This window comes from Schistocerca serialis, chromosome 1 (genome assembly GCF_023864345.2).
Source record: "Schistocerca serialis cubense isolate TAMUIC-IGC-003099 chromosome 1, iqSchSeri2.2, whole genome shotgun sequence".
NCBI lineage: Eukaryota > Metazoa > Arthropoda > Insecta > Orthoptera > Acrididae > Schistocerca > Schistocerca serialis.
Genome location: NC_064638.1, coordinates 679,966,705 through 679,981,224, shown reverse-complemented (window position 1 = coordinate 679,981,224; position 14,520 = coordinate 679,966,705). Strand labels below are relative to the sequence as shown.

At 38.2% G+C, this 14,520-nt stretch overlaps 1 protein-coding gene across 1 annotated transcript in view; it reads left to right on the top strand.

Annotated features, from left to right (window-relative positions):
* LOC126480348 (G-protein coupled receptor Mth2-like) overlaps positions 1–14,520 on the top strand; it is a 247,377-nt gene that overhangs the window by 223,394 nt on the left and 9,463 nt on the right. Inside the window, exon 6 of the mRNA XM_050103858.1 lies at positions 13,093–13,185. Coding sequence (XP_049959815.1) covers positions 13,093–13,185 — 93 coding nt within the window. The remainder of the gene's footprint in view (positions 1–13,092; positions 13,186–14,520) is intronic.

Genomic DNA, 14,520 nt, shown 5'->3' with positions numbered 1-14,520 from the left:
AAAAAAATTGAAGGTGAAGCGGTTCTTTATTTTTCCACGCTATCCCTTCCTACAGCTTACAAACATCTTTGAAAATAAATCTGTTTGAACACTATTATAATATTTACAGAAGAGAGAAAAGACAATAAAAATAAAAAATGAATATTTAAATAGTTCTTCTTCAGGGAAAAAATTATTGTATTATGTAAGGAAATCTTACGTTGAACTAACACGTTCCACATCATTATAAAATATCGTATTCATTCGACGCGCAAGTCGCCGAAGTGGCGTCAAATCGAAAGACTTGCACCAGGCGAACGGTCTACCCGACGAGAGGCCCTAGTCACACGACATCGTATTCATGAGCGACGGAAGAAGCATTAATGTAATGTAACTCAATCGCATCGCTATAGTGCTGATCGCTGCACGCAACTTGTACAATACACTCCGAAGGAAATTTCAAGCCATCTGAAGTACCTCAAAAAATTATTTTTACATAGATGAAGAAAAGCTACAGCCGTCTCCGTAGTTATTTTCTCGGTAAAACTGTAACGTTTGGAGTAAAAAATTGAAATTCGTCGCATATGTTCAGTACACAGTCTTTCAAATTGTTTTGCGGAAACTATTCAATAAAAAAATGAGTTTTCTGCCTCTTAGTCTGATACCACAGCTTAATAAGGAATTTGATTTCTTGTCCTTATTGCCCATAGTTATTGATACTTTGCAAATAAGTAAACCACCGGGAAATGTAGTCGCTGGCCAGTTCATGATTGGTGTCATACATCTCTGCGTACGCAATGTAGCTAATATATCAAAACTGACTTTAAGGGTGGAAGGAGAGCGATGTGTATTTCCATTCTTGGGAAAATTCGGAGTTATAGTGTAGGTTGTAGGTTGGTAGCTTTGTAACACACGAGCCTACTAGAGGTGGGCCAAACGGTTATTCTGGAGTAACCGTTATCACAGTTCCAGTTATTCTTTGATAACCGTTATCGTTAACGGTTATTAATAACTGCCAAGTTATTTTTCGCTAGCGAATACCGATAACTCCGACAGTTAAATAACGACATAGTTGGAATCCATCAGTTTAGTTATCAGTATAACTGCGAGTAGTGTGAAATAGCAGGAATGTCGTATGAATCGTGTCATAACCTCAGCGTATTAACTCCGGGTACATTTTAGTTGATGTTAGAACGATTATTAGTGTTTCAGATTATATGTTTGTAGGTTATCGGTCGCTATTAGAAATATTATCTTCGCAGCTGCGACAGAAAGTACGCGGAACTTCGCCAAAGCACTGTTTAAGTAAAATGTTAACAACGTGCGTTTTTAATTATGAAGTAATATGTAAACTGAGTACTGTAGGTTAAATTCGAAGCTTAATTTCTTGTGCTGCTCACATAATAGAATAAAGTGTACAGCCTTGTAATACAACAAAAAATATACGTAATGTGACAGATTCGTTTACTCCTGTGCTGTAAAAGCTAGTCATATTGGGGAAAGTGTGAGTACGCTAATCCAAGTTTTATGTCAGATTTGCAAACTGCTCGATTTCTCCAGCGACAGCATGTTTATAACATATGAAGACATGCAGATCGAAAAGGTTGACAGTGTTACATTTCTGGGACTACAACTCGATAATAAATTCAGTTGGGAAGGGCATACCACATTTTTTCATTCTATTATTTCATAAGGGAACATATTCTGTGGTAACTCATCAAACGTAGCAAAAGTTTTTCGCATGTAAAAGCGTGTAATAAAAATCGTTTGTGGTATCAATTCAAGAACATCATGTAGGAACCTGTTCAAGGAACTTTGTATTCTAACCACTGCTTCCTAGTATATTTATTCCTTAATGAAATTTGTTACAAGTATTTCCAACCAATAGCTTAATACATAATATCAGTACTAGAAATGGGAACAGCAATCTACATAAAGACCTAAAATTACTTACCTTGGTCCAAAAGGGGTCCAATATTCAGGAACATGCATTTTCAATAAGCTGCCAGCAAGTCAGCAACCATTAAAAACTTGGTTTCAGATAAGGCACGGTTTACAGTGTGTTTGAATGACTATTTGATACATAAGTGTCTGATTCCACCCATCATCAATATGCCGGAAATGTCTATTTTAAGTGTGTCTATGACGTCACTACATACACATGGCAACAAACACGAAGATACATATAAATAATACAATAACATTTCCCACCAAAAATACAATCAAACCAATGGGACAACTGCGGGAAGTTGGGGGTTTTAGGGTGAGGACAACCTAGTAAAAAAAACACACCATGATCCCAAAACACAAAATGAAGAACAAAAAGAAAAAAAATACAGCATTCTGCTACACCAACAAAAATCTGCAGGAATCGGACACTTCCCTTGAACAATATAGGTCAACTATAGGTGACCATACCAAAACACCAATACCCACAACTAAAAGTACGAAAATTGGAATCAGACATTTCCCTTGACCTACATAGGTCAACCTCAGATGACGATACTAAAACATCAACACACACAATTATGAAAATGGGAATCGGTCATTATCCGGTGACCTATATAGGTCCACCACAGCTACTGATGCAAAAAAACCAACACCTACAACTGCGAAAAATAAAACCACAATCCCAAAAGTCCACAAATAAATCATCCCTACATAAATTAAATCACATTCAATACTTCATAAATACACAAAACATCACAGCTAGAAAAAAAAAAATTAATTACCACCAGCAAATTCCGGCACTGCAACCTAGATCGACAGCCCCCCCCCCCCCCCCACACACACACACACAAACCAACTCATAAACACCGTGCCGTAATGACATTCACACACCACAACACCTTTACGTCGAAGCAGACGGATGGAATCAGACGCTTCCAGTGACCCCTCCTTCTACTCTGTAGATGAATATCGTAACAGAGACTGATAGACCAGCTTAGGTAAAAATTCTGCTATATTTCAGTTTTGACAGCACTTGGTTGCAACAGTCAAGATCGGGTATTCTGTGTACGATAAATTTATTAAAAGTACGTAACTGTTTTATTCTGTCAGTGTACCAATTCTGTAAATATTAGCAGTTACTGTGATATATTCACGTATTTTGACAATCTCCTGACAAATGATGAGGATAATAATTATTATATTCCAGTGTATTATGTTATACTTTCTGACATGTTATTTGTCATTCGTGATGGCCAGCGGCTATTTCCGTAGCAGTACGAAAATATTTGTTCGCTCCAGTTACTATCCTCTCTGGAAATATCACCTGGAACTACGACCTTTAACTGGAGTCACCGAGTCAGGAACGTCTAGACACACAGTTATTCCGTTACCAGCTTCCAGGTTATCTGTGGTGGTAGCCCGATAACTACCAGAGAACTAGAACTACGAGCCAATAACGATAACTGCCAGAGGAGAATACCGGCTCTGACAGTTATTTCCATAGTCGCTCGAATTCCTTAGTAACTTTCCTTGTACTACCCGTCCAAGCTAAATTAACACGTAAGGCGGTGGCTTAAGGGAACGACCGTACTTGTTAATGCCTGTACTGCAGCTCCTATCAGCCACGGCTCGGACATTAACTTTATTTAATTGTTTATGCTAAAAGTAACGAAGGCCCACGAAATAGTACACAGTTCTTATCAACAGATGGCGCGCAGTCTCACAGTTATTCCCATGGTCTATAGAACGCCTCCAAATGCGCAGTACGATCTTCGGTCAACAGATGGCGCGAGGCACTGTTGACACTAAACAGTTATTGAAATAACTGCCAGAATCAGAGGAACGGTTATCGCAGTAACCGTTACTTCTCAGTAACCCGTTATTTCTATCAGTTACGTTATTTTTTGCCACCTCTAGAGCCTACGTAGTACATTGCCACGTGCTATGCAGAGTGCAGAGCTGCATCATGTTTCTGTTTTTCTTTTTCTTAAGCTGCTGATACAAGACAAAGCTGGAAATGAAAAACTTACTGAAATGGAAAGACTCTGGAGTCATCGGCTGATGATGCTGACTAAATGATGTTTTTCAGTCCATGCTCCCCGATTTCAGGAAACTTTGTGACAGGTCTAACAGAGATCTGAAGGTTACTTCTGAATGAGTGACCGGATGAAGCCGAGGACATGTCGGGCCTCTTCCATTTCTTCAAAAACATTGGCCATGCCTACGAAAAGCTCGCCACTTTGCGCTACACTATCGATAGTGAATTAGTGACTACTTCAAGCTGAATCATATGCTACCTAGCGAAACTGGACAGTTGTAGAAGTAGAAATAGTATTCTAGGTTTATTAATTTGTAACACAATTGATACCGTACCATACTATGTTATCTTACAAAAAATAAAATAAATAAAACAAAAATGAGGAAAAATCAGATTTTTATCGAGTAACTTCCTCAAAATCGAGTACGCGGTGAGAAACACACACAAGTCCCAACAGTGATTTCTAATTTTGTTACTCGAAAATTAAAAGTTTTACTGAGAAAACAACTACAAAGACGGATGTAGCTTTGCTTTATCTATATAAAACAATTTTTTCGTGAAGCATATCAAATGGCTTGAAATTTCCCACGCCGTGTGTTGCACGACACAAGTCGCATGAAGTGTCCAGTACTCCGTGTTTCTCGTAGCGATACGATCGAGTGACGTGCCAGTGTCATATCACAGTCGCCCCAGTGTGGAACAGTTAATGTGCTTCCGCTGATTAGGGTGGCTTTTATGTCGTATTGACGAGTTGCAACGCATATCGTATCCCCCCAGTGTGAACTGCACGTAACACCGCACAAACATTTAACTTAGTCATTATTATTGTGCAAAATCATTATCAAGTATAGCTTTACCTTTTTATATTTTTTTACTGAGAATATTTCCCATTACGATATCAAATGAAAGGACTGTGGTGTGCTCTTTTTAGCAGAGTGTATAGACACTTATTTTATCTATCAACAATGTTAAATAAGTCAGTTTATTTGATGATAGATTTATTATGTTATTCGGACTAAGAACAAAATGTATATTGATTACATTTATAGCCTATAACAATTACACATGAGTATTGGACTTTAAAGCAATATTGAGTGGAAGGTTTAGGTGTGCCGACTGTGGAGATGAAATCAAATTATAGGCCTATTATAATTGTTTGTATTTCTGTAAAATTTCGTATTCTGGACTGTGGTTACACTGATTGCAGCTATCCCTTTCATTACATACTGAAATAATTGCCTTCACAAGATTTTTGTTGTGGTTTTGAGTCTGAAGATTGGTTTGACACTGCTGTCCACCCTGTTCTATCCTGTGCAAGTCTCCTCATTTCCAGATAACTACTGCAACCCACTTCCATTTGAATTTGCTTACTGTACACATTTCTTGGTCTCCCTCTACAAATTTTACCCCCTACATTTCCCTCCAATATTAAACAGATGATTCCTTGATTCAGAATGTGTCCTAACAAACGATCCCTTCTTTTAGTCAAGTTATACTTGCAGTTTCTTTTCTCCCCAATTCTGTTCAGAGCTTCCTCATTAGTTATACAATCTATCCATCTAATCTTCAACATTTACGTAGCATCTCATTACTAAGGCTTCTATTCTTGTCTTGTCTGAACTGCATGTCATCCACATTTCACCTTCTGTACAAGCCTAAACACTAAATACCTTCAGAAAAGACATCCGAACACTTAAATTTATATTTCATCTTAACAAATTTCTCTTCTTCATAAACTCTTTCCTTGCCATTGCCAGTCTATTTTATATTCTCTTTACTTCGGCCATCATCAGTTATTTTACTACTTTTCATGTCCCACTTCTTAATCTGATTCCTTCAGCAACACCTGATAGAATTTGACTAGATTACGTTAAACTCCTCCAGAACAGGCCATGAAGGCCCAGCGGCACCGACCGGCCCCCATGTCATCCTCAGCCCATAGGCGCCACTGGATGTGGGTATGGAGGGGCATGTGGTCCAGCAGACTGCACTCTCAGCCGTATGTCAGTTTCCGAGACCGGAGCTGCTACTTCTCAATCAAATAGCTCCTCAGTTTGCCTCACAAGAGTGCACCCCACTTACCAACAGCACTCGGCAGATCGGATGGTTACCCATCCAAGTGCTAGCCCAGCGCGACAGCTCTTAACTTCGGTGATCTGACTGGAACCGGTGTTACCACTGCGGCAAGGCCGTTGGATTATTACGTTATCCTTGTTTTACTTTTTTTAATGTTAATTCTGTATCCTTCTCTTAAGAGACTACTCTTGATGTTCAACTGCTCTTCCAAGTCATTTGTTATTCTGACTGAATTACAATGTCATTGGGAAACTTCAAAGTTTTTATTTATTCTCCCTTATCTTTAATTCCTTCTCCACCTTTTTCTTTCATTTCGTTCACTGCTCGCTCAGTGTATAGATTGAATAACACCGAGAATAGGTTACAACACTGTCTTCCTTCTCAACCACTGAATCCCTTTCATATCCTTCTGTTTTTATAACTGCTGTCTACTTCTGTACAAGTTCTGTATGACCCTTTGCTCCCCATATTATACCCCTGCAACTTTCATCATTTCAGAGAGTGTATTCCAGCAAACGTTGATAAAAGCTTTCTTTTAAGTCTACAAATAGTGTAAACATAGGTTCAGCTTTCTTTAAACTATCATCAGGGCAGGTCATAGGGTTATTATTGCCTCACAAATTCCTACATTTCTCCGGAACACAAACCGATCTTCCCCAAGGTCGGCTTCAACCAGCTCTTTCATTTATCTGCAAATAATTCATGTCAGTATTTTGCAAGCATGATGTATCAAATTGATAGTTAATAAATAATATTGACACCTGTCAGCAGCTGCTTTCTTAAGATTTACTATGTTCTTCTTGAAGTCTGGGGGGTATTTTTCCCATCTGATACGTCTTGCACATCAGGTGGAATAGTTTTGTCATGGCTGGCTCTCCGAGGGATACAGCAATTGGAGGGAATGTCATCTACCCCAGGGGCCTTGCTTCGATTTAGGTCTTTCGGTACTCTGTCACATCCTTTTTGAGTTATCATATCTCCCATCTCATCTTCATCTTTCCTCTTCTCTTTCTATGATACTACCTTAAATTCATTTCCCTTGTATAGTCTCCTTACATATTCCTTCCACTTTCCAGCTTTTTCTTCTTTATGTAGCACAGATTTTCCATCTGAGCTCTTAACATTCATGCAGCTGCTTCTCCTTTTCCACTGTTCTTTTTCATATACTTGTAGGTGGTATCTATCTTTCCCCTAGTTACAAGTACATGCTTCGATACACTTGAATTTGCCCTCTAGTCATTCCTGCTTAGCCATTTTAAACTCATCTCATTTTTAGACATCTATATTCCCTTTCACTTGTTCCACTTGATACATTTTCATATTTTCTTCTTTCAACAGTTAAATACAATATCTCCTGTGATATCCAATGATCTCTACCAGCTCTTGTCTTTTTAACCATTTGATCATCTGCTGCCTTCACTATTTCATCTCTGAAAGCTAATTGTTCATCTTCCACTGTATTCTTTTCCCTTGTATTGGGCAATCATTTCCTAATGTTCCCTTTGAAAATCTCAATACACTGTAGTTTCTTTAGCTTATCCAGCTCTCTTCTCCATAATTTCCTACTTTCTGCACATTCTTCATTTTTAATCTGCAGTTCATAATCAATAAATTAAGGTCAGAGTGCACATCTGCCCCAGGAAAGGTCTTAGACTACGAAATCTGGTTCTGGAATCGCTCTCTTACCATTAAATGATCTATCTGAAACCTTCCAGTTCTCCTGGTGTCTTCCACATGTACAACCTTCTTTCATGATTCTCAAACCAAGTGTTATGCTCTGTAAAATTCTACAAGGCTGCTTCCTCTTTCATTCCTTTCCCCCTGTCCACATTCTCCCGTTATTTTTCCTTGTCGTCCTCTTCCTACAGGCAAATTCCAGTCACCTATCACAATTAAATTTTCCTTTCCCTTCGCTGTCTGGATAATTTATTTTATCTTTACCAAGTGAAGTGGCGCAGTGATTAGCACACTGGACTCGCATTCAGGAGGACGACGGTTCAGTCCCATGTCTGGCCATCCTGATTTAGGTTTTCAGTGACTTCCCTAAATTGCTCCAGGTAAATGCCAGAATAGTTCCTTCGAAAGGGTGCGGCCAACTTCCTTCCCCATCTTTCCCTAATCCGATGACCTAGTTGTCTGGTCTCCTCCCCCAAAACAACCCAACCCATCTTTTATCTTATGATACAGTCTTTCACTCTCTTCATCTGCAGAGCTATTTGGCATATAGACTCGTACTTCTGTGGTGGGTTTTGGCTTTGTGCCTGTCTTGTCTATGATAGTGCATTCATATGCTGCTCATAGTAGGTTACCTGCATTCCTATTTCATTATTTATTATTAGACCTCAACTCCTGCATTACCTTTATTTGATTTTGGAAAATCCGGGGTGGAATGTAACAATGTACTGTATTCGATTTTGTATTATAACCCAGTACTCACCTAACCTGAAGCCTTGTTTGTCCTGCCACTGAACTTCACAAATCCACACTATATCTAACTTCAAACTATCCATTTGTATTTTAAAATTTTCTAACTTTTGTACCTGATTAAGGACTCTAACATTCCACACTTTGATCTGCAGAGTGGCAGTTTTGTTTTTCCTGATAATGATATACTCCTGTGTAGTCCCCACATGGAGATCTGGGTGGGGTACTATTTTACCTCCAGAACATTTTGCCCAAGAGGATGCCACCAGCATTTAACCATTCAGTCAGGAAAAGTAATGGGTAGTTTCCCCCTTGCTTTCAGCCAATCACAAGCTTGGATTGAAGAAAAGAATACCAATTGTATTAGGAACAGTCAAATGAAAACAAGACATATAAAAAAATAAGTAAACTTTATTATTTTAAAAGTAATGCAATAATTGTCAACACAATAATTCCACTGTGAGCTAAAAAGGTCAGTGCCTTCATGGAAAAATGTTTGCGGTTGCAGATGAAACTATGATTGTACCCAGCCATACACCTCTTAGTCCAAAGAAAATGTAAATCAACAACCATGTATGCCTTTCTTCATGGCTCCAAAAAATATAGAAATTTCATGGGGAGAGATCAGGATTGTATGAAAAATTTGTAAGGGCTCCCTGGTAAAACTTCTGCATTGTAGTCGAAGCAACCTTGACAACATGTGGGCACACCCACAGAAGTTTTGCTTGGAAGCCTTTGTACGACCTCCTTACAGTCCTGGTGTCTCTACATGTGCTTTCCATATTTTTGGAGCCCTGAAGAAAACACTCATGTCTGTCTTCAGATGAAGAGTTGCATGGCTAGGTACAATCATGGTTCCATGGGCAACCACAGGCATTTTTGCACAAAGGCACTCACTGTCATGTCTCATACTGTGATAAATGTGTTAACAATTATGGTGATTACTTTTAAAATAATAAACAGTTTAATTATTTTTTCATTTGTCTCATTTTCATTTGACTGCCCATTATATTTAAATATTTATTAATAAAATCACCAGCTCAGAATGAAAATAGGCTCATTGTATTAACAAATTTCAGGTATCACTTTCTTAGACATTATTTATTACATTGAGGCACACACAAAAAATTGATTTTCAGATGTTTGAACATGTGCTTTAGTGTTTTTCATTGCCAGATGAAGTGCTGCAGCTATACTGACTTTTGGAGGAGACTCACTGCACTGCACCACTGAGATAGCTAGCATTGTCAGCTGGCTGGGTGCTGCTTGTGTGAAGGAGGTTGGCTCATCAAATTGGACTATGAGTGTACCAAACAATCTTCCAGCATATGTTAAAATGCCACACACAAGTTGCAGCAGTAAAGTGTGACACAGTAAGAGTGTGCTCTCTCTCTCTCTCTCCCTCCCTCCCTCCCTCCCTCCCTCCCTCCCTCCCTCCCTCCCTCCCTCCCTCTCCCTCCCTCCCGCATTCTGCAAATCTATCTGCACTGTCCATGTCAGTACATTACAGTCATAAAATGCAGCTCCAATACACCATACTAGGCAAGGTGTCAGTTTCATTTCTAATAAACTGATTTTGTACAAATACTTTTTGCCCATCTTACTTTAGTTATTTTCATATTTTACTTATTGTAACCAAAATATCAGATTGTCATTTTGCTGAAAGACAATTGTGTGAACATGTAGGAGGCTATGCATCTTCTCACAGCACTGTTTGCACCAACTCTCAGAATTACTTTAATTTAACTATAAATATAGTTACCAGTTGATTGAATCCTGAATCTGCAGAATCTTGGATTCTCTCTCACAGTTTAGTGCACTAAAACACTAAATACTAACTAACTCTCTGATTCTGTAGAACACCCTTTTAGAACCATTGATGTAGGGGATACCCAGTAGTTTTTATTGACAAACTGAATGCAAATTTCGTCAATGATATGATAGGGACAAATGATGACTGCCACAAGAGGACTGGGTGAGCATGGATCGCCACGATTGAGTCTCTTAAGAGTCATAGAACCAGTGTTGCATTTAGATGTAGTTCCATATTCAGTATTACTACTACTGCCATGTGCTAAAAATCTTTCTGAAAGTAGTTTCGCACTAAACCACTAAAGAAGAAATGTTGTTATTAGATTCATCTTCACGCTCAGCATTTAGGATACAGCTTATTCTACTTTGGTGAATATGATTCAGGGCAAGTCTCAGTTCTTTAAAGTAACTGGTCTTTATGTAGATTTACATCATTATGTTACATTTTTACAGATGTAACCATCCATCACATGGACACAGGCATCGGCAAACACTGAATAAATATTTTTTTGTAATCTGATAAGTGATAGTATACTCAGTTAACATAATCATTTAAATACATACATGGTTATGAATATGTAATTTGGGACATCAGAAGGAAACTCTGAACTCGTCATCACCTGTGTGAGATATGATAGCTGCAGTAGGACGGGGAATGGAATCGTGTGACCTGTTGAAGAGTGATCATGGCACTTGCCCAAAGAAATTTAGATGATCTTCAAAACGAAAATATCAATAGGATCAGACCAAAATGAGGATTCTGCTTTTTTCAGAATAAAAATCCATTTCAACCACTGTACCACCTCATTCAATTCTATCTGTTGTAATCTCATACACTTCATCTTTTACTTTTATTTTTACAGGCAATAATGATATAGTAATAAACTGACTCACTCCGATGGATGTAGCGCATATAATTTTTTTGTGGTTGGATGTTTTAAACCTAGGGGGACATGATATGAACAGTGCCAAGTGCAAAGTGGTGTTTGTGCTGCACTAACAGGTGATTGTTGTCTTTAATGTGTTTATGGATACATCCAGTACTCCTGGAGGGTGCAGCACCAGTGGTGGCCAGTTGCTGGAATAGCAGATTTCGAGGAGATGTACACCTGTTTGCCACATATTAGAAACATTCCAAAAACTGAGCCAGCACAGAATTTGTCAGCACACGTGGCTTCCTATTTTTAATATTGTAATGGTCTAGAAAGTGCTCTTAGATTGTCTCAGTTCCCTCGTATAAACCTCCCCATTCCTGTTTCTTTAATGAATCGAACTCCTATGTACAAAACAGCTTCAAATGTTTGAGTTCAGTATTTTATGTGAAGAACGTATGGAGAGAAAGTTTAGAAAAGCATTGTTGACAGTCAGTAAGTACTCTCGTTATGAAACATTGAATGAGTATAGTCAGTTATTTGTGCTCCATTTTAAGGAAAAGCTTGTTTGTCACGCATCTCAATATTTTGTATCATACCTCCTTACCTTGCATCATACAATGATATAATTTTTCAAGTACATTCATTGATATATGTAGATATTGTCTGTAGAATGTATTGTAAAGTCAGTTGTAAAGAAGGAATAAATTAAAATGTGGGAGATGTCATTGGGAGAGGGGGGGAAAGGCTGATGTTATGTGTAAAGGTTGTTGGAAGTTGCTAAGTGCTCTCATTCTCAGATGCATATGAATATTGTCTGGGTAATTTGCAACCCGTGACTTACACTGCTTCAAGATGACAAACAGTGCCTGTACATGCAATTACCTGTCTTACCGTGTTAAACCTTTAGCATAAGATTATACCTCTTAATTAGTAGATTATGACTGCTTTTTGAATTATATGAAACACTGAAATCTAATTTTTGTTGCCCCTGGAACACATTAGATAGGCAATCTGCAACTACGACTGTGCGACAATGCACCCAGTTTGCCATTTAGTCATATGGATCTGAGGCGGGCACTTATGCTCGGGTAATGTACAAAACTCAGAAATGTATCACTTTCACAATTTTATTCAATTCTGATCTTTGTGAACTGAAAACACTTTTTGTGACAAATTAGAAATTGATATTTGTTGAGCATATAGGTGTTATAGATTTTTTTTTGTGCAATTAGTGGGAATGTACGTTGGCAGAAACCAGTAACAGAAGTGTGACTTTTTCAGGGTAATTGCGATGGAATATGCAGTGACAAAGTAATCTCAGTACTTTTATTTTATTTTTGTTTGGAATTTTGGACAAGCTGGGCTCGGGGGAATGAGCATTTTGGGTGCATAAAAAATGAACAGGAAATCTTAGTAAAACCTATGTACTTACCTAAAATACATGAAAAAACAAATAACAAGTCACCATTAGTCTTCCAAAACAATAAAAATACTCCATAAACCCTCCTCCTCCTCCTCCTCCTCCTCCTCCTCCTCCTCCTCCTCCTCGCCGGCCGAAGTGGCCGTGCGGTTAAAGGCGCTGCAGTCTGGAACCGCAAGACCGCTACGGTCGCAGGTTCGAATCCTGCCTCGGGCATGGATGTTTGTGGTGTCCTTAGGTTAGTTAGGTTTAACTAGTTCTAAGTTCTAGGGGACTAATGACCTCAGCAGTTGAGTCCTATAGTGCTCCGAGCCATTTGAACCATTTGAACCTCCTCCTCCTCTTGTACTGACTGCTTACAGAAAATTGCCTTATTTAAATTATTACAGTAGTGTTGCAAGTCCTAAAAGCTTTGCAGAAGTAAAGAAGAAAGAATTCAATGATAATAGTTCTTTGAGCTGCCATGGCCTAAGCTTAATACAGCTGCTGTACCATCTTGAATGTTACATCTGTTGCAGATGCCAGCTGTACACAAAGCTGTCACTCATCATGGGTGTCACGTGGCTGTTGGAGGTCATCTCATTTGCCACTGGGACTGATGGATTCACATGGTATGTTTTCTTAACATCTGCTGTTGTCTTCACATTCTAATGGTTCTGCTAATGTTCTTAGATGCATTGTTTATTATTTGATCCAGTTGAGATATCAATTCAAAATATGATTACCTGATTTTACTGGCACCAAAACCCATTCCACTCAATTTGTTCCTGATTTCACAATAGAAGGAGATATGTGCTCTCCTCTGTGTCTGCTGCATCAGTTCCAGTACAAAAGTAAAAGAAAACAAGGATTTTCATGGAGTAACACGCTTTATTTATATTCATACAATGTAAACATGGAACTGGCAGATGGGTTAAAGGGTCTACATCAAAAGTTAGTTAGTTTCATAATCCGTCGATCATTTTGCATGATAAATCATAATGAAGAGGAATGAGTCATTTTACTTTCACTTCACAAATTAAATTGTAAGTATGTTACATCCTGAACATTTCTAAGGCTTTTTTTTTTAATATACAGATGTGAGTTAGTAAATTCCTATCTACCACTTTTACACATTACAAGATCAGAAATTATTCTACAGAATAGGAGGAGTTGCCAAAAAGAAACTTCTTCACATTGTTTTCAAATTTTGCTTTGCTGCCTGTCAGACATTTTATATCACTGGGTGAGTGATTTTTTTTTTTTTTTTTTTTTTTTTTTTATTTTGCAGCATTGTGCACCCATCTGTATAGGATTATTTACAATAGACTTGATGAGGAATAAATATACTGCAAACCAGTAGTCACAAAACCCAACTCCTCAAACAAATGTCTACAAGATAATCATGGGCGAGCACCACATATTATTCTTACAGCACGTTTTTGAGCAATGAAGACCTCCTTCCTTAAAGATGAATTACCACAGAATAGTACTCCATATGACATTAATGAATGAAAATATGCAAAATATATCCACTTACTGATATCTCACTCCACGAGATTTCCAATGATTCTGACTGCAAATGTGGCTGAACTGAGTTTTTAGGAGATCCAAAATATGCTTTCTTGAGTTTAAGTTCTCATCACTAAGGACACCTAAGCATTCTAAAGTTTCCATCCAATTTATTATTTCCTTACCATGTCATACACTTGTCACTGATGTCATACCCCTAGATGTGCAGAACTGACAATGTTGTGTTGAGGGTAAGACCATTCACAGAAAACCAGTCAATGATACTTTTAGGTTTCTTTTGTTTTTGAATATGTGTTTAGGTTGATTACAATACTAGCAAAATCTGCAAACAGAACTAATTTTGCTTGCTGTATATTATACAGAAGATCATTTACATATTGAGGAACAATAATGGATCTAAGCTTGAGCCTTTGGGTACCCCAAGTCCAGAAGTA